The sequence below is a fragment of the Clupea harengus genome, chromosome 21, assembly GCF_900700415.2.
Source record: "Clupea harengus chromosome 21, Ch_v2.0.2, whole genome shotgun sequence".
Classification (NCBI taxonomy): domain Eukaryota; kingdom Metazoa; phylum Chordata; class Actinopteri; order Clupeiformes; family Clupeidae; genus Clupea; species Clupea harengus.
Window position 1 is genome coordinate 3431159 of NC_045172.1, and position 19888 is coordinate 3451046.

At 39.6% G+C, this 19888-nt stretch overlaps 5 protein-coding genes across 11 annotated transcripts; all 5 read right to left on the reverse strand.

The window, feature by feature from the left end:
* Window positions 1–278: 278 nt before the first annotated feature.
* LOC105893260 (synapse-associated protein 1-like) lies at window positions 279–5420 on the reverse strand. 5 transcript variants are annotated; one of them, XM_031559101.2, is made up of 10 exons: window positions 4936–5420; window positions 4577–4687; window positions 4247–4338; window positions 4047–4113; window positions 3585–3664; window positions 3147–3286; window positions 2802–2950; window positions 2617–2675; window positions 2252–2384; window positions 279–2128 (listed from the first exon to the last, which is right to left on the reverse strand). In XM_031559101.2, the coding sequence occupies exons 2-10, from the start codon at window positions 4668–4670 to the stop codon at window positions 2073–2075; spliced, it is 870 nt and encodes a 289-aa protein (XP_031414961.1). In that variant the 5' UTR covers window positions 4671–4687; window positions 4936–5420; the 3' UTR covers window positions 279–2072. The 5 variants fall into 5 exon arrangements, with proteins under 5 accessions (XP_031414961.1, XP_031414960.1, XP_031414959.1 ...); XM_031559100.2 differs by having other exon boundaries at window positions 4841–5420; XM_031559099.2 differs by having other exon boundaries at window positions 4577–4738; window positions 4841–5420.
* A 103-nt stretch (window positions 5421–5523) lies between these two features.
* Window positions 5524–9960, reverse strand: p2rx4a (purinergic receptor P2X, ligand-gated ion channel, 4a). Of its 2 annotated transcripts, none has more exons than XM_031559096.2 (12): window positions 9319–9960; window positions 8967–9141; window positions 8468–8539; window positions 8018–8090; window positions 7759–7855; window positions 7552–7632; window positions 7175–7316; window positions 6594–6730; window positions 6423–6516; window positions 6223–6288; window positions 5744–5839; window positions 5524–5642 (listed from the first exon to the last, which is right to left on the reverse strand). In XM_031559096.2, the coding sequence occupies exons 1-12, from the start codon at window positions 9477–9479 to the stop codon at window positions 5628–5630; spliced, it is 1209 nt and encodes a 402-aa protein (XP_031414956.1). In that variant the 5' UTR covers window positions 9480–9960; the 3' UTR covers window positions 5524–5627. The 2 variants fall into 2 exon arrangements, with proteins under 2 accessions (XP_031414956.1, XP_012675138.2); XM_012819684.3 differs by having other exon boundaries at window positions 8994–9141; window positions 9319–9952.
* A 295-nt stretch (window positions 9961–10255) lies between these two features.
* On the reverse strand, window positions 10256–12781 carry gstt1b (glutathione S-transferase theta 1b). Of its 2 annotated transcripts, XM_031559102.2 has the most exons (6): window positions 12488–12781; window positions 12208–12295; window positions 11970–12086; window positions 11701–11851; window positions 11289–11465; window positions 10256–10739 (listed from the first exon to the last, which is right to left on the reverse strand). In XM_031559102.2, exons 1-6 carry the CDS (start codon window positions 12597–12599, stop codon window positions 10542–10544), a joined length of 843 nt encoding a protein of 280 aa, XP_031414962.1. In that variant the 5' UTR covers window positions 12600–12781; the 3' UTR covers window positions 10256–10541. The 2 variants fall into 2 exon arrangements, with proteins under 2 accessions (XP_031414962.1, XP_012675132.1); XM_012819678.3 differs by lacking the exon at window positions 11970–12086 and having other exon boundaries at window positions 12488–12777.
* Window positions 12782–14569: 1788 nt separating this feature from the next.
* On the reverse strand, window positions 14570–15969 carry ddt (D-dopachrome tautomerase). Its single transcript, XM_012819687.3, has 3 exons — window positions 15808–15969; window positions 15398–15573; window positions 14570–15174 (listed from the first exon to the last, which is right to left on the reverse strand). Exons 1-3 carry the CDS (start codon window positions 15913–15915, stop codon window positions 15102–15104), a joined length of 357 nt encoding a protein of 118 aa, XP_012675141.1. The 5' UTR covers window positions 15916–15969; the 3' UTR covers window positions 14570–15101.
* Window positions 15970–16385: 416 nt separating this feature from the next.
* On the reverse strand, window positions 16386–19615 carry chchd10 (coiled-coil-helix-coiled-coil-helix domain containing 10). The gene is made up of 4 exons (XM_012819683.3): window positions 19228–19615; window positions 18095–18338; window positions 17396–17537; window positions 16386–16624 (listed from the first exon to the last, which is right to left on the reverse strand). The coding sequence occupies exons 1-4, from the start codon at window positions 19266–19268 to the stop codon at window positions 16605–16607; spliced, it is 447 nt and encodes a 148-aa protein (XP_012675137.2). The 5' UTR covers window positions 19269–19615; the 3' UTR covers window positions 16386–16604.
* Window positions 19616–19888: the final 273 nt, after the last annotated feature.

Sequence of the window (19888 nt, forward strand, 5' to 3'; positions counted from 1 at the left end):
ATCACAAAAATTGCTTTACTTTTTTGTTCTGAGTTTATCATTTAGTCACCTCATAGAGCTCTGACAACAATCCGGTAACCAGCTTTCTAAAACACCACTTTCTAACAAAAGCCTCCACTTTCAATATTATTTTGCATAGAGGTTTATGCGACAAGGTCAACAGGCTTTTATCAAGTGTGCAGGTATTCTGGGCAGTCTGAGAATTGGAAGTAGGTTTCGTTACAGTTTTGATAATGTTCACGGAGCCAAGGGCTTTGGTATACGAATTCCATATCTGGTGATGTTTGGGTCACTTTTATTAAAATACACATATCGGAATCTCAGTTTGTAGTTAAAAGGGTTAAGGGACAGTCATCCTCAACCCTGACTGGAATCTCACCATACAGAAAATGTACAGAAAAAAAAAAGAATACAAATTCAATTTAGCGTGAACTGTTTTACACCCAAATCCAACAGAGAGATTATTAATGAATCAGGACAAATACAATGAAGAAACAAGAAGCACACACCCATCAGTAGGTTACATCAAATTAAACTATCTCTCTCAATGGACAAGCTCATTTCATCCTCCTTCCATAATTCCACAAGTCGTTCTGTATCAACTCACCAAATTTCCGGATATATATATATATTGATCTTTGGTTATAATACTAGGCTACTGAAATAATATGTTAGAATACAAGATAAGTGAGTACACCCCTGTGCAAGATCACTCAATTGTTAAATTATTCAAAATTGTATCACCTCGCAGTAATTGCATTACTTTTAAGTTGATGTCAAAATTAAAAACACTTTAGATTTATATAAAAAAAAAAAGAAACACAGGCTCCACTATAGGAACTTGATGCAACAAGTCATTATAAACTTCATTCAATTCAAGTCTTATTTTTCAATATTTTGTATGTCCACCTTTATTTTTGATGACAGACTCAATCCTCCTCAGTGCCATTGTTGCCCAACATTCCAGAGATGTTCTGCTATTCTTCAGAGATAATATTGTCAGCTGCCCTTTGCTGGAGGGGATGTGTTGGTCTACCTTTCTCTTATATAAAATATCGCAAAGGTGTTGTATTGGGTTCAAATAAAGAGACACACTTGGCCAGGTAGTTTTGGCAGTGTGCTTTGGATCGTTAATATATAATGTTATCCACAGACATTCATGGTGTAAATTCATATGTAAATAGATGTACATCTAAATGTAATCTCCCCAACACCTTTTGCACTCATACAGCCCCATATCACACTCACACCTCCATGCTTCACTTTGGTAGTCCCGGCCAGGTTCACGGCAAACATGCTGGACCTCATCGGAGCCAAACAAAGTCATCTTGGCCTCATGCTTCCAATGTTCATCAGGCTTCTTTTCTTTAGCAAAGTTTAATCTTGCGTTGAGTTCTGGTGTTCACGGGTCATTTTATAGCCATGTTCATGCAATTAAGATAACTGGAAATCATAGGTGTTGATCACAGGTTCTCTAACCTGTGGCTCAGTGATCACAGGTGTATTCACTTTTGTTGCATTGAGTTTCTGCTTTGAGACCTGTATTGTCAATATAGTCTAAAGTGTTTGTTTTAGATTATTCATATAAGGGGAAATATTCTACTTGTCAAGTTCAAAATAATGCAGTTATGGAGAGGTGATACAAGTTTGATTCATTTGATAGTACACTGTACAATAACTCTTTTCAACAATGCAGGTTCTCTCGTGGTTCAATATGTCATGTCATATCTCAAAAATCCCCAGTCAACATCTGATACAATTGTGATATGCTCAAGTATTTATTTCTCAAAGTAAACATTAGCTCTACACTGCAATTAAACATTGACAGTATCTGTTTGATACACTACAATTAACAGTGTGTGTGGGCTACAGAGTGAGTGTGTGGCTGTTCAAAACATAGCATTACACATTTTATGGTTCCTCAGACCAAGTAGGAAGCTGTGAACATGTCAGTTGGGCACCCATCTACATAATTCCACACCAGTGTTTGAGAATGAAGTGTTTACATAGCCCAGCTTCTGCTCTGTCTGGTAATCAGCTCCTGGATAACAGGACCTTGTTCCATTCAGATGTTAACTGTCTTCTTGAAAAAGCTCTTCAAAGTCCTTTTGCCATTCTGAAGTGTCACCTGAAACACAATACAAATGGAAGTCCCAAAATATAATTATAAATATAATTATAAAGTAAAACAAAGCAACTAAGTGTAATCAGTCACCAATCACCTTTTTATCTGATTCATTTTTAAACTCACCTTCAACCTTCTCATTATTGTCTAGTATTAGCCTCATCTCTTCGCGTAGGTCATTTAGATCAATATTGCAGGTATCGAATGCTTCACTCACAAATTCAGACACTGCTGGGCTGGTGGATATATGATCTTCAACCTTATTAAACGCAATAAATGACTCATGTTATTTGAAATATCACATAACCTTAATAACAGTTCATGGCTCAGTTGCTACATGTTCTTTACAAATCTAAGGTATTTCAGGAATACAGAACATATTTGTCTCACAGATGTAGTCGCGCAAACAAAGACTCAACAAAAAAAAGGACACAAAAAAACTGTAGAAATATTCTATGACATAATATTAAAATGTGAAAAAACGAATTTACCTCATTTGTCTTTGAGGTTGTCATCATAATGGGATGAGTTGTGGACTTCCTCTCTACACCTCAGAAAAGAGTTATTATATTACACTTTGTCAAAGTTTACACTATTATTGAATGGCCTCATGAAATAGCTTACACTTTTAACAGCAAATGTACCACTTGGCTTGGAAAGCAAAAAGCTGTAGTACCTCTAAGATGTACATCATCTGGACTAATCACATCCGATTCACTCTTTTCTTTGTCAGCTGCTTGTTGTTTTGTTTCCAGGGACTGGGCTGACTGCTTGATCAGGGAGACTCGGTAGAAGTAATTCCTCCAGAATCTGTCCTCCTTTACACTGAACACAAAAGCTTTGATTTAGAATTACTGCTCTCCCAAATCAGCCAGTGAAATGTTGCCATACTTCTTACAGACACCAATAATACACTAGCACAAAAGCACAGTTGTATACTAGCACAACATCTAGACAAACCAGGTAGAATTTTTAGAAATGTTACTGTAAAGAGCTACAGTAATATAAAGTAGACAGTAACTGTTTTGGGACCACAGCAAAACGCATCTGGCTCAGTAGTTCATCCTCTTGTAGCATCACAAGAGCAACTGGATACATCTCCTCAAAGTCAAAATGGAACTCGACCCCATCTGGGGGATCACATATGAAGTTCCTCCGGTCCTGAAACACACCAAACCAGCTGGGTTACATAACAAGCATGCTGAAACACTTGCTGAGAAAAGTCAACCTTTCAGAATTGTAAAGTAATTCTGAAAGTAACTATAAGATGCCTCAGAGTAAGCACTGGGTATGGGATATTGTATAGTCCGCCGGCCATTCTTGAAAAACAGGTTGTGTATCATCCTGAAGTGATTTATTGAGCACAAAACATCAGACCTCTGAATGTTGGGATGGCCCATATAATTCAATGGAACATTCTGAAGCATTTTGAAGAGCCGTATAATTAAAAGTAACTCACAACTGATAGAGCAAGGATTGACTGCTGAATGGTTTCTTCTTCAATGTAGCCCACCCAAGGAGGTACCACTGACTCTGGAACTACATGCCAGAGTTTCCGTTAATATTCTCAGATCAATATGATACCAAAGCACAATATTTTATATCTGGGATATATTATAGATTTGCAGTCACACCTGTCACATCAGCAAAAGGTCTGAACTAAAGGTACCCATGAGCTGCTTTGACAGGAGGGAGATCCTGAATGACATGTAAACCAACCAGAAACGGTAAACTTTTTGTCATATATTTGCATACAACGAAATTTGGACAAGGTTCAAACTAGATTTCCTGTGTGTCATTTGAAAGCAACATTCTGTGGTTGACCATTGTGTTGCCTAGATATCTATATACAGACAAACCTGTGGTTGACATTGTGTATAACAAATGATAATTGACAGATTCTGTACAATCTATAACTTACCCGCAGTTTGTGTGTGTTTTTCTTGTAAAAACTTCTTGTGTTCTTTGTGAAAAGCACCTATTATAGTCTGAACAATACATCAAAATTAGAGATATAGTGAAACAATTCCGCACTCAGTTTGTAGTTCCCTCTTCTTACAATACAAGGGAAACTTAAATAGTGGTAGGTAAAGCCAGATAGAATCAATCAAGTGTAGGCACCTTGTCAAGGATAGCATCGGTGGTCTCTGCTGTTACAGACACAATGTCAGAGAGCTTCTTGGTGGCATTGCTTGCCAAACTGAGGAGGAATCCTGCACAGAAAAGGTTACAAAAAGTATTGCCTTCTTCCTATGCTTTAAATCTTCAATAGCAAATTCTGTCATATTGCCACATCAATTTGTAGGTTCCTATCATGTAATTAAAAATAAGGTATAGGTAGGCTATATGCTTCGACAACAACTTCACAAGATTGCCTGCTGCCCTAAAGAGCATGTTAGACAGGTTAGATATATATTACTCTTTAAATTAAATTAAATTAAAAACGCTTACCACTCAGTCCTTCTCGCTGAGCAGATTCCTCCTTATTGCCATCATCTCCCACATTTAGCTCATTTTGTCGTATCTCTCCGTCGCTGTCAGGCATCTGGTCAACTTTATTCTCTTCCAGTTTATTTTCATTTGAATTATGAAAACCAAATAACAAACCCAAACCTTTCAACATTATATAAAATAATAAAGCAACCAGGAGGCTTTAAAGATATATGACTATTCTTCGCAATTTGCAATCAAACGTATTATACTTGTCATACTTACTTCTATAGGACAGTCGCAAAGTCACTGAGTAAAAAAAAATACGTCACCTGACACGCACCCTATTGGCTGAGAACTCTTACGGTATCGAGTCTTACCTGTCCATGCAGTCAGTTAAAAAATACAATAAAGTCTTCAGGTCAGCAGCAGAGGCGTCGTTAGGTCCGATCACTTGAACATTTTAAGCATACCACCGAGGATTTTCGCACTGAAAACGGAGATGTTTATGGCAACACAACAGACAGACTATGTAACAAAGTGGAACGTGACTTGCAGCATCTGAAGGACGGGGAAGTAATCAAGCGCTGCACAGTGCACACAACACTGGAAGAATTGCGCATCCAGATTAAGAAACAATCTAGCCTTCTGGGATCAATAGATAGAAACGCCCCTGATCAGCGGTATAATTACAGCCTCGAGGTCAGCCGTAGTCTCACCGAAAACATTGAATCCCAAATCAGCCCACGTTATCACTAGTTGCTCAGAGAATCAATCTTTTCATCAAAACAGAAGGTATTTACCCTTTCAAATAGCTTCAGGCAGCCATGAGCCATTACCTAAATGACATTTTCACTACGTGGCCCAATGAGCCTACTTGATTAGATCCCCACAAATACTATACTAATCTGAGCTACTCATTGATGACTAACTGCGATCAGAAAAGAAACACACTAGGAACAAGAATGTAATGTTAATTCATATTTAATATTTACAAACATGTCAGATATCTGCAGGATTATTAAGACCCCCTCCCGGTTGTGATTAGTATGATGGAAAATCCATGGGACACTTATTCTTGCGGAATCTGGGAAGAGATTTGGTAGATATTACACACATGCAGGATTTCAAAGACCTGTGTGCAATTAAGCATCCATCTTAATATTTGTTTTGCAGAATAACACTCACCAACCCAAAGTCATCAACATATGAATATTTCTGTTCTCTGTAATGGTTCCGCTTGGTCATAAATGTAAGGACAATCCAGTCACAAACAACTGTGACCTGCAGATAAGAAGAAACTCACAGAAACAATACACTAGCATTTGCCACACTGCCAGGAGCATTCTGTCATTTTTGGCATGTGGACTGTTTACACTGAACCATTAGTCAATACTGCCACCTGCTGGTGTATCAAAACAGACAGTGCTTACAGATGGAAATGCGAGTATGAGGGGTGTGAGCTCTTTTTTTAACAAACAAGACATGATGTCCCTTGACTGTCAGGTGACCCCTTATACTGGGGCCCCTGTCGTCCTGTTTAATTACATGCATGAAGTACTGTTTGGCTATTACAGCTTCTTCCCTATGTATTACTTAGTCAGTGGTCTAACATAATTAAAAAATAATGTTTCTCTCTCTCTCTCTGTGTTCACTTCAACACTTACCAAGCCAAGGAGAGCCAGCCCAGCCCCTATGTTGAGCAGTGTTGGAACAATGTCAAATTTTCCAGCCTGAAATAAGAGTAGAAGTTAAATTGTGTTGCACAATATAATGCAGTCCATCAAATGAAGTTCATGCAGTCCATCCAAATGACTACATGATTCTATAGTGATAATCTCAAATCACAGCAGCAGAGCAATCGTACCTGTCCAAATACCATAATATCAAAGCGAATTCCATATCCTTTGATTAAGGTTCTGGTCTCCTCATTGTCACCCTCTTTATAGTACTTTGCAAACCTATGAGAAGAGGGACAGTTTACTCAGATGTGAAACTTAGGTGACTATAATTAAAATCACACGCTAAAACCCCATACCTGAAGTTATATCCTGGAGAAACTGTATTTGTTGGGTCCTTGTTATCCAGACGCCGGAAGTTGTATCGTGGCACACACCAGGATCCTGGCATATCCAGATCACAATCCCATCTGATCTGAACCCCCATCACTCCACCCTGAGTAGAGAGAGGTTACTTATACAAAGCACAGTGTAAATGTACTGTAATCTAATGTATCTGTAAAAGACCTCCATCATATATGAAGAATGAACCCCATATCACTCAAATTTATATTAGAACATTGCAGAACAGATCAGATAGACACACTGACAAAAAGCAGCACTCTAAAGTAGTGATTGGTCAAAACTAATTGAGGATGTACTTAGCAATATTAAAAAGGTCATACATTAAATAGGATGATGGCTAAAGGGCCTGTAAATGTGTAAATGCTGTACAAAATACTGTTATGTCAATGACAAAGGTGATAACTACACAGCTTTTAGGTGGGCATCACTTCTGTCACGAAAGAGGAACAAATTAACTCTCTTCCCATTCAGTTCACTACCAAAAATGTGACTCCCTCCTTGCCCTAGAGATTCCAAACACCCAAAGAGCACATACATGAACTGCCATGGTCTGGAAGTCTTCTTCTGCTTCTTCCACCATGTCTTTGAGCCTGAAGATCGGGCATTCTGGGTCAGTAGAACGGTTAAAAACACAATGCTTCAGATAGGAGCTGTTTATTTGTGGGAGGATATTCCTTCTGCAATCGCAAAAACCATGACACATTATTTAGCATGCTTAATGTTGTAAGCAGTGAATATGTTGGCTCATAAAATCCCCACAAACACCTCTGAGGAAGTGTGTGATCAGTTCTTCCCTGTTCTGGAGCAGGTAAGGTTACCAAAAGAAACACTTCCTCCTAGCTCCCTTAGTCTTACTCGCTTATTAAGGCAAACTCTTAGAAAATGAAAACTCTGTCAAGTTGAATGAATTACTTGTTAAAGTTGAACTTTGGAAATCGGATGTTGTTTTTCACCAGCACTGTGAAGTTTTCTGCATCTGCTAACATTGGAGGACTAGAGAAACATAAAAAATAAAAACAATGCCATCAGATTAAAAACATGACATCAACACAACCACAACACATTTCTCACTTCCTCTGCAGTTTTGACTAATGAATTCACCTTAACAAATACACTTACTTAGGCGGTTCACCATCTCTTTCCAAGGGACACCAGGCAAGGACCTCACAGGTTTTAACAGTGGGATTGAAGTTCACACATCTACCTGTCCGCACACCTATGGAAAGTGAAAGAGCCAATCAAATGATTCTGTAAAGGTCACCATATACCACACATGATAAAAGGACACTCATACTATTCCTACAATCAAATATTTAAGAATTTATGAACATACATATATCCATAAATTTAAAAAAAAATACTGTCTATTATAGCCTACCATTGCCTCTGGGACCTCTAAATCCAGCCTTGCAGTTCTTGTCTGAGGAGCAAATGGAAGCTACGCTTGGGATCTGAGTGGAGAGAGTAACACCTTAGATGCACACACACTAGAAGGCATTAAGATTTAAAACACAGGCAAATAAATGCCTACATGAAAAAGTTGAGTAAAAGAGCATGGATTCTCAATGAAGATATTCATGCTGACAAATAAGAGTTCAAATTGACTTGGAATGAAGAGTATGGTAGTCCACTGCAAGCAACACATGACTCCATCTATAAAACAATTGTTTCCGTTTCTCCTGATAAATCACAGTGAACATTCCTGTTATGTTCTACTTGAATTTGATACTTTGCTGTACTTTGGACTCTCGGAGTCTGCCCAATTCCATGCTCTTCAAGTTGGATAATGTTTTACTAAAACTGAAAGTCATCTCTGCCATCACAGTACCTCTGCACAGTGCGTTTGTGTTTGGTTCTGGGTCACAATCAGGTTTGTCAGCACAAAGAATGAGCTCTCCTCCTGGGAAAAGAAAAGTGAAATCAGCTGCTCGGTTTCGAACAAGCCTTGTGTCTCTGTATAACTATATGTAATGTTTAATATAATGTTGTAATGATTACAACTTCAAAATAATTACTTCAAATGTCACACTTTTGTACCGCATGCAAGGGGATTTACAATCAAACATGGAGGCACATGAGCATCACAGTTTATCACAAATACAGTTATCCTTCAGGAATAAAGCATATAACCCAACACCATAAAGAGTGCACCCAAAACCATGTAGCGTATTTATCCAGAGACGAAATCGATCAGAGTGTATCCAGATCCAAAGTGTCAAAATTCCAACAACTCGGTGGAGTCCAAGGTGAAGGTAAGACATTCTGCCAACCCATGTGGGGAAACTAAAATAAGTGGTGTTTCTTTTGGTGTTGGATATCGCTTGTACCTCCTCTTCGAAATATCTTGATGGTACCTGAGGCGGAATTATGTAGTCAGCGACGTCCCAAATCCGGAGGCCAAGTTCAGATGTGTTCGTGACGGCAATTCCCTTCACTTTGGTGGTAACCGAACTGAGAATGGAGTCTGTGTCCTGGTAGCCTTTTTCCCATACGCAGACATACCTGTGCACAGAAAACAGACGGGTTTGAAGTGAGCCCTCTATCCATTTGTATAGGTATACAAACACATACTATTCAACTTTGATTCCGAATCGCTGAGTTAAATGCTTGTCAGTAGGCTGAATCTGAGAACCTACAATGGTGTGGATGTTTGACTGATCTCGCCCAAAGAACACTCACCCGATTATGTAGGCGATTACTAAGGCCTGGGTGATGCGATTGATTGCTCCAACTTTCTTACTCCGTATAACCAATATTTTCGGTGTCGAATAGTCAAAAAAAAGGTGACAGATCGATACGCAACAGCTGTTGTCTTTAGCATGTGTCATTGTACCCGACATCTATCCTCTTCCATTCGAAAGTGAAGATTCCAGTCCCGTTTAACTCTTCCTCTTCTCGACTGCACGCCCAATCAACCACGAGTTCTAAAAGACATTAACCTGCATCCGATGTTTTTCCTCTTTAAACCAGTGTGTCTTCTGTTTTTTTGGGGCAGGAGAGGAAACTGAAGTTACCGGTATTACCCAAGTCGTTGAAACCATGGAACATGGATAAATGACTTCAAAATTAAACAGACGAAGATTTGACTATTATGGCCCATTGTCCAGGAACGAGCGTCATCTCAACCTTTTAACTTTCCACATCTGTGTATTGCTTTACTCACGTGGGTGTGGACTAGCCTATCGTACTGACAAATGTAGCGCAACTTTATAAGACGAGCTTTACGTTCTATGGTGCTCAGTCGGTGTCCATTCAAAATCTGATTACACTCCATAATTGAAACAAGAGGTTTTGCCTGCAGTCAGTTCCGTGGCCGTCAACACAGACAAATCACTGGACTTGAGGCCGTATTGTAGTAGTGCAATTATGCATGATACAATTAAGAAATAGGCCGTTGGAAGGGTTTGTGGCGCACTTCTGCTGAAATCCGTGTTTTTCTACATCCCCGGGAGGAATTTCACAATACGTTGTAGCCTACAGGCACATTCAGAAAAGACTGATATCTGAAAGGGTATTGCATATAAGTTTGATAACTCGATGGATGATTGTGTTGTAAAAGTATATTTATAAGCTCTTGCGATGTGGCCCTCACTGGTTGCCATAGGTTTATTACCCGTTTCAGCTTTTAAAGTGTTCTTTAATGGTTCATAATTCAAAAGTGTACATTATATTTGGCCACAGACACAACAGATACATGGACGTCAACCTCATACAAAAGTATACTGTAGGGTTACGCAAAGAAGTGAATAAAGCAGCTTCATTGTAAGGCTGATTCCATCTGAGGTCTTGTTACATGGGAGCATGCAGGATTACTGTCATTTGTAATGGGCTACTGTAAAAACCAATCATTTTTTTAATACATGAAGTTTAACCGACACTGCCAGTTTTACAACGGCCCTGATTCACAAGAACAGTCTGAGGATCTTGGGTTTGAAGGCCTGAAGCGTGCTGCCATCCATGGTGTTCACCATCTCCTGGGCATTGAGAATGATCTGATGAGTCTCATCAAAGAGCTCTGGACCAATCGCTGCCCGTACTCTGTCCCTCCAGGCACTCAGTTTGGGTCTACCCTCAAACACGTTCAGACCAGATCCCACAGGCTGCAGAGATAGAGCAGAATGTCAAAGTCTGTTTTATATTATAGCATTTATAACGTAACAGTCGGTCAAAACCTAATTGGTACATTAGGACCTATGCAACATAGTAGGCCTATGCTGACTCAGGACAATTACAAGAGAACCATGAAGAAAAGTGAAGACATACGTAACTGTGCCACCAGATCAGTTATATTTGCATAGAGCCAGTGGACATTATTTTAAAGGTAAAATGTTCCTTTTTTTTTTAGAAAGTCTGGTGTCTCGCACAGCCTATGCTTGACATACCATACATCAATCATTCAGCATGTCTGCTAATCGTGTGTCTTAGCCAAAGCAGCACACATGCTGGGGCTGGAGACAATGAGGGTATGTGTACTTCTTTAGCCATTCACTTTAAAAACCACCAGCTTTAACCCTAATTGCTGTCTACTCCTTTAATGTTATGTTTGTAAATGTAAACTGTGATGTGACCACTTAATGATGTTCAGAAAATGCCAATTGTGAGCCATAGTGCCCAAGTTAAGAGAAGCGCGTACTTCAGACACATCTTACCTGCATGACCTCCACAATAGCGACAAGATCAGCCAGGGAGATTTCGTCTCCAGCTACGAAAGGTCTCTCTTCAAGGAACTTCTCCTCAATAAGTTTAAGAGACCCATCAAGATCTTCCAAAGCTGCAGCCATTTTTTCTTTAGGCACTTCCTCTCCTAACATTTTGGGAATCAAGAGCTAAAAATAAAAACAATGGTTTGAGAGGAAGAATCATGAATATCAAAATGCATTGGTAAAGCGCTATTAATCAATACTGTTTGAGGTTTGAGAGAGCAGTTGCGTTTTACGCACAACCAACAAAAAGCATGTTCACAAGTATACTTAGAACATGGACACCATTCTAAGCTCTGCAACGTTTTATTTGACCAATGAAGTGCCGCTGGAGCACAACTGGGCGTATGACCGTACTTACCCTGAGCCAGAACACTTTGGAGCCCTGCATCCGTATAGCTGTGTGTTGCCAAGAGAGGTACTCATTTACACGCGCACGCTTGTGAATATTGGCGGGATACCAGTGGTCTGGAGTTTGGAACTTTTCTGACAAGTACGTCATGATTGCAATGCTACAGAAAGTATGAATGTGATAAAAGCATATATTATTAAAGTGACAACATCCCTTCGCATGTCCTATTTTACCCAAACCCGTAGGGTACACAAACTAGTGCAACCAGACTAGCTTACCTAAGTGAAGGTTTCTGTGGAAACTGTGGAAGTGCAATTGACAGAGCTAGGCTACCACAAATCACGGGAAATTCATGTTTTCCTGAGCGGATGCTGTAGTTAAATAGACTCTTTGTACTGAAAAACAATGCCTAGAGTTGTCACCATCAACAGGCAACCATTATTAACTTAAATACATGGATAAAATGTGCAATTAAAAGGACCGTCTGACTTTCATGTATATGTATAACCTATTTACCTTTCAGCCAAACAGAAGTCCCCATCGCGCATAGCAGGGGCTTTCCTGATCATGTTGATTTTCCCAAATTCCTCTGCATACTGCTCCCCTGGTGTTTAAATCGTGCAGATCGTCAATTTTATAGAAAATGTGTGGATAAAGTGCATTCTTCTCCAAAACGGATGTTTTAAATTGAAACTGCAAAATGGCGTTCAGGCATAGCCTAGTCTAAGTTGCATTAAAAAAAAAAAGTCATAGCATAATGATTTAAGGAGCACCATAACATAGTGGATGCACCTACCTCCATACAGCGAAATCTTTTTAAAGTCAAATTTGATATTGTTTCTCTTCGCAAAGATGTACACTGATCTGCAGGGCTGTGAGTAAAGGTCCAAGTAGAGCTCCAAAGCCATTTTGAATACTTGAAAATAAGATGTTCTGTTCACACTCCGCTAGTTAGCTGGTCTTCTAGTCTGTCCGAGCATTCAAAACCCCTCCCTCTAACGACACCGAAAAAGTTCATACACAGGACAAACCCTGGAAAGACCTATAGGCACACCACACCATCGCCTTCAGTGTGGGGTTATAGGCCAGGGAAATGGCGACGTTAATGCCATGCTTTTATAGGCTACAAATGTAGGATTAAGGACAAAAATATTACAATTACTTGCATTTAACTTTGGTTAACAGAGTGGGTACTATGAATAGGAGGGGCCAGGCGTGCGATTGCACATTTAAAGTGTAACTTCACTCCGAGCTCTGAGCCTAAATTGCATAATTTTGTGCAAAAATGCTATAAAGTGGGCAAGCTTAGGGCAGGCATTAAAATTATTTTTATATACATTTTATGCCATAGGGCCTTTTCCAACATAGCCCACTTCCACTCCATTTGCGCGTTCACGTGGAGGGTCTGCCACAAACCAATTGACGGGGAGTAGAAGTGGGTTATAAATCTGCATCATCAACTGTATAGAAACCTATATCAGTCATCATTGGTCTGCATACAGGCTTTGCAGACATGTGCAACAGTTTATTCGTGTCCGTGCAACACCTTAACTTACCTGTCAGTTGTTTGTTATGGCAGCATGGCCATATTTGTTAAATAAAAAGTAATTTACAACATATCAGTGAAACGTATATTAGCACCAAAAGCAGTAAAACATTTTAGATTGAAAAGAATTAGACCTACATAATACAACATGACCAGCATTGATGTGTTTCATCACAGTCCATTCATATAATTTAGTTTACAGCTCAAAAATACATTTTAGGGTGCAGTATCTCTTTAACATTACCAAGTTTTCAACATAGACATGTGCATTTCATCACAAGATGGTGCAATGTATCACATGACATGCCAAAGAAGCTTTCTTTTATGGTCTGTTCCTGCAGTGAGCTAATTTTGCCACTTAATATCAATTTTAACATATAATTTATGCCTCATATCAAAATAAATGTGTCCAAATCACAAGGGAGAAATTAGATGAATGTGGTAGTGTTTATGTGGACATGTACATCACAATACAATTATCCAATCCTCAAAAGCTTCATTTTATCCTGACTTTTGTGGGTTGGTGTTTTATATTGCAACTGCAAAAACATTGCATAAGTATTGCAAATTAATGTATCAGTCTCTGTGCACTGAACACCAGAATCAGTGCTCATTATTTACGAAACTTGTATTGCTGTAGCATATTAATCCATTCAAATTAGGTGATTGTTATGTCATCCTAATCCTCAATTTAGGTCAAATTAAAGTATGTGTTAAGGTGCAACCTGTGGTTCTAATCCAATAGCCTTCACTGTTGGGCAAGTTCAGCTAATTGCTCCTCATGGTCCTCTAGCTGTTCATTCAATGTGTGCGCTCAAAACAAACTCTCCTGGCTCTATGAATGAGAAACAAACACTCTCATAAACAGCCATTAACAATTCCAGCCAATCAACACGGATCTTCAGGAGCACGGAAGGGAGGGGTTTTGATTGTTGAGCTCAAATATCAACAACCTTTGGTCAGAATCGCTGACTGCATCTCTAATGAACAAACATTTTTTCATGAATTGTCAGTCCTACAGGTTAACTCACCTTTGCCCTCCAGTTGATTTGAGAAGTGGGTGCTGTCAGTGTATTTTGCATGCCTTATCCTATCTTTGTTTCCTCTTAATTCTACCCATTACCCTTACTAACAGAATTTCCAACTCTTTTTAAGCAAACAAGTGTGTGTGTGTGTGTGTGTGTGTGTGTGTGTGTGTGTGTGTGTGTGTGTGTGTGTGGTGTCAGTCAATCTACAACATTTCTGTGTTATATTCCCTCTGTCCTTTAGGCCAGTTATCGCATTCAATTTGTTTCATGAAAAAACTAAACAAAAAGGACAAAACAACATATCTTCACATTTGTAACATGGAGTGTTGTATTGTACATGCAGCTTGCACACGAACTTCAAAATAAGATGATTAGTTATCAGCTTCACAGTTTTACTTTTAGACAAAACTAGATTTAGCACAAGGGTGTATGCGTAATACGAACAACTGCCATAGTTTATTTTACATAGAGCAGAAACACAAATTTTAGTCAGCTGTTTTTATTTTTAAAGACTATAAAACTTATATCAATTTGAAATGTTTCTGATATCCTAATCTGCTTTGGACTCTCACGTATGCCTCATTACATTAGAAATGTTACATTGTGATTTTGTAATGCTGTATTATATAGCTAAAATGGCCAATTCCATACTGAAAGTTCAACATGATCCAACATTTAAAAATGTACTTCGGTCAGTGTTGACTGTCCTTGTAATACGAAACTACAGAAATGAAATGGAGGACCATAAGATATAAAGGGGGCTTCTCAAGTTCTTGTCATCAAACCAGGAATGGCCTTTTCAAGCCATGTGACTCCCACTGAAATCAGCCTTCACCTCACAGAAAACTCATCACTGTCCCCTTCTTGCCCACCTGCATTGGTTCCAGTGCATAAAATCTGATCACAATCCTACGAAGAGAAAAATATATTCAGGAAAAGTTTCAGCAAAAACGCTATTTTGGAGATGATAGGATAATAGGACTTCACACGTAATAACAGACAGCGGTCTATCCGCAAGTGTTGCAAGTACTTTTTGTCTTTTTTGTTCAGACTATGAACTATGCTAACCTTGCACATGCGAATTAAGCCCATCACTCTGATGTAACCGTGCACGAGCTGTCTTCATGCTTACCGGTCTTCGCTCAAGCCTAGTTCCCCAGTTAGGAACTGAAATATCTTTGCACTGTGCTCCTTGTTCTTCTCCGCTGTGTCAGTCACGCCGATGGCGGACACGGATAGCATCACGCACGGCGAACAGGATCCGGCGATAAGCATCGGTAGACCCGCTTTAACCACGATATTCATTCTCTAACAAAAACATTCATGATCAGGTGCAGCCAGCATTAACTGTAAATGCTGTATTTTTCACTATATTCAGATTAACAAATGAGATAATGTTGAGATGATGACATTGATATATTTTGTTCAACGAATAAGCACATTTTGAGTTCACAGAAGTTTGGTTTTCAAGGTGAAACGATATCACTCCACTACTGGATTGGTAGACTACTCGTAATAACGTGTCCCGTTTCCTATACTCACTTCTTCCGGTTTCCCAAGCGCTGTGGCGGTGGCAGTGCATAATTTCTTCAAAAACTCCTCAGAGAATTTGCTCGCTGGCAAGTTAGATTCCAAATCAATGAAAGGCATGATCGCTTCTGTGTCTGCATGGGATAGGAAAGATTCTATGAACACATAGAAAGTAACCGGAAAAGGAAGACAGCAATTTGTCTATTGGTCAGAAAAAGGAAACGCCTATTCATAACGGGTCAGGATTGGCCGGGGTTTTAATCAGGCCTACAGACTTCGCTCCCGAGTCATAAAAATGAATGATCGACTCTGATATATTTCAAATCACTTTAAATCGGCGCACTTTAAGTTCTGAGTTTTGTTAGAAGGATAACTTCCTCGCAACTAACAGCATGTCTACACATATGATGGGATTATTGAGAATTTAGCACAGGAACAATTCAATTCAAACAAGACAATCAAGGGCAGGGAATATTAAATGCCGCCGTATAGTGAAAACATTTACTGTACTTGCAGTAGGCTATACTTTAACCAAATGTATGTTGCTCAAAACAATAAAACTACTCAATTATGTTTCTTAGAAACGAATGTGACACATGACATTTTTAATGAACACAGATAGCACAAGTACATAGCAGCTTTTATTTTACAATCTCACATACATAATCACAAGTCCAAAGTACATGTTACAACTACAAACTTTAATAATGTGTGTCTAGAGCAGAGTCATTTTGATTGAAGAGTTGAGTTCTCTGTGAAAGTGTCATTTATCCAAGAGTTCTTGTTGGATCAACCTTGCAGGACCACAATCAAACTAGTTGAGTCGCACCTGAGGAGACATAACATGAAAATAATATGGATATGCTTGGAATACAATCACAATGACATAATCTTGTTCAACAAACCAGACATCCTAGTTTGTCTTCAAGAGTTTATGGGCAGGCCTAAGTAATGTCATATGAAAGAGAGAATGACGCACTGCAGTTTCACTTTTCTTAGCACCACTTGTATGTAGAGGTTCATAGGCAGGTTCTTGGTTTTGTGTAGATGACAAAAGACAAAAGCTTGTCATAGGTGACTTTCAAGGGCAAAAAGCAGTCTGTCTAGTACATACTCCTAAACACAAGTTATATACAAAGTTAAACACCATATTTTCAAAAATATCAAGCAAAGTTTTTGCAATCAACATGCAGTCTCATGCTTAGAGTAACTTTTCAGCTTCTACCACTAGGGAGTGCCCGGACGCTACAAATGGCTCCATGATCACTGATTATCATGACGGGGGGGGGGGGGGATACATTGAGATGACTTTGAGACTTTAACTTGGTGCTTTAACTTTTCTCACATGTCTATAATGTAATAAGGTGCAAAAATAATTCTCAACATAACAGTGAAGGGACCTTCTTCACATGGCCACCCTAAAACATAATAGTAGACTAGCTGCATTTAAAATAAGTCTTTTGACCTATTAAATGAGTTTGTGTGCCGGTCACTACTACAAATAGCTGTGTTTGCCATGACATTGCTTGCAGGGCTCTGGATGAATTAATATGTAGGCCATCATGTGTCTGTGTTCAAGATGCAGCAAGGGGAGTCTTACCGCTTGAGAACTTGCACTGTTTGAGAGCCTCACTGAAGCCTTCGCACAGAGTGAGGTCAGTCTGTGTGGTGGCACAGTCCAGGAACTGCCTCACCTCAAAAAGGCATGGGCCTTGTTGGGGAGGGGCTGACCTGGGTGGCTCCTAAGAGAGGGTCATAATAATCCAATGATAAGAGAATATCAGTGTCACTCACTTAACACTTTAATCCAGGTGTAACCAAATCTTGCATTACTATATACGCTGTACATATGCAACAACAGAAATAATCATCTTAATAAGATAATCAGCTTTCCATCAGACAACTGTTTCCACCTTCCCTTACTATGAAATATTTACTATTAAAACCTTTATGCCGTGTTAAAATGTCATCATAATAACCCCCACGAACTGGAGAGACAAGGTATCACACCTTCTGTTTAGCACCTGACCTGATCTGGAAGATTCTACTCGGTTTTGGGCTGGCAGATTAGAGCCTGTCTGTGACGTGTTTGGCAGGGTTATGTTTGCCTTCCGTCTGCTTCCAGGGTCAGTGTTCACCTAATGTTTCTTTGATAATTTAAGCCTCATCTGAAAGGTGTTTGAATTTAAAGAAATCACATGGAATGTGCTGGAGAGGTAGGTACCTGTTTATCAGGTGAGGACTCACTCTGTAATGCCTTTTGCCCACTAAAGTTTCTTTTGACAGGGGATGGACTCACCTGATATGTGCTTGCAGGCTTGGCCGGTTCCGGGCTGCTACTGCCACCACTGAAGACCCCAGTCAGGGCACCACCCACAACATGCCCGACAGCAGAGCCCACTGCCACCCCAGCCGCAGTGGTGGCCATCTGGGCCATGAGCCCTGGCTGCTTGGGCTGGGCAGGGGCCAGGGCTGCTGGGGGATGGTGGACTGGTGCTGGGGCATGGTGGACAGGTGCTGGGGCGTAGGAATGTGCTGGAGCACTGGATCAGACACAAAGTATATGAGACCACACCAAAACTACTGAGCTTCAACACACACATTATGTAAGCAGCATAGAGGTTAAAGATTGATTGTTAATTGTGTTCCTAGGAAGTTGACCTTTCCAGGTAAACACATTTATTCGCGGGCAAAATTTTATAACGCTTTCAATTCCAATAGTCCCTGATTTGTGACTAAGACTGGGGGAGAAAGTGCTGCCAAACACAGCTGACATTTCACCCACCGCAAACCAACCAATAAGTTACCATTAAGCCAATAGCCTATTGAGGCAGTATTGTTTCTGCACCTTAGTGTTCTTAAGGGTCAATGTGGACACATTTCATTTGTGACATTGGTTTGCATTCGCATGCTATATAGGGAATCACTTAGTAGAAACTATCACGCTGCTCTGGTTACGTCAGCTGAGCTGTGAAAAATGCTAATGAAAAACAACTGATATGCTATCATATGACGTGAATTTCTATTTTATTTGCTTAGTTTGGCTAACTAACGTTGCTTGGAAGTAATTTCTCAGGGGCAATAAGAGGTAACGTTAGCATTGTCTTTGTCATTATTATAGGACAATGATGTACTTCAAGGTTACTAGATAGCTGTCACAACGTTAACGTTACCAAGTGAGAAGCAATTAGGTTAGCCAGAGTTCTAGGATCATTGGTTTTCGACCTGTCATATCTAAACACAGTTTCCTTTTGATGAGTATACCAGCTGCAAGCTACAGCTACTAATGTAAACTAGCAAGCTAACCTTATCAAAAATACCGTTATTCCAGTAGGATGGTGCTACCTTAACTTTAGCAAACGATTTAGCTAATTATAGCTAGCTGCTAAAGAAATGCGTTTTTAACTGTTACACTAAATCACAAAAACCTACCTGGCATGTGCTGAAGAGTGACTGCGGCTTCCTCTTGCCATTTTCAAAATAAATTCCTCGCTATGTAACTGATGTCAAAATGAAATACACCGGTAACGTTAATGTTACCACACGTCTCGGTCAGCTCATAAAAGACTGCAACGAAGTAGCCGGTGAGTGCGTAACAGAATGACAGCTACACGTGCCAGTGACCTTGTGTGGAGGATGTCCTCAGCGCGCAGTGGTACGTACACAAATCCTACTACCAGATTCGGCATGCCTGTCTACTACTAGTACTACCTTTCATTTAAGCAGTCTTAAGCACAATATGTAATTGTCCTTTTAGCAATCGTTATCGTCCAGTTAAGTGCAAATAGACTGCACGTTAAGGAGACAGTGTGTTACAAAAATACACGTGTTTGACTTTAATGCCCAACTTTCTAGAGAGTTCGATCATGGAGTGTACGGTCAAACATCCAAAGTACATGCGTAATTAGATTATACTGACGGAGGGGCAGGTTTAAGAATGATAGATGATACGGATAAGGACGTTGCAGTAAGTTACCATTTTTTTAATTCTATTTAGGTAAAATGAAAAAAAGGTTAACCAAGAACAACCTAATCAGATATACTGAAATACTCCGCCTTTGCATTTGTGTGCCTCGCGCTTGCGAATCACTTT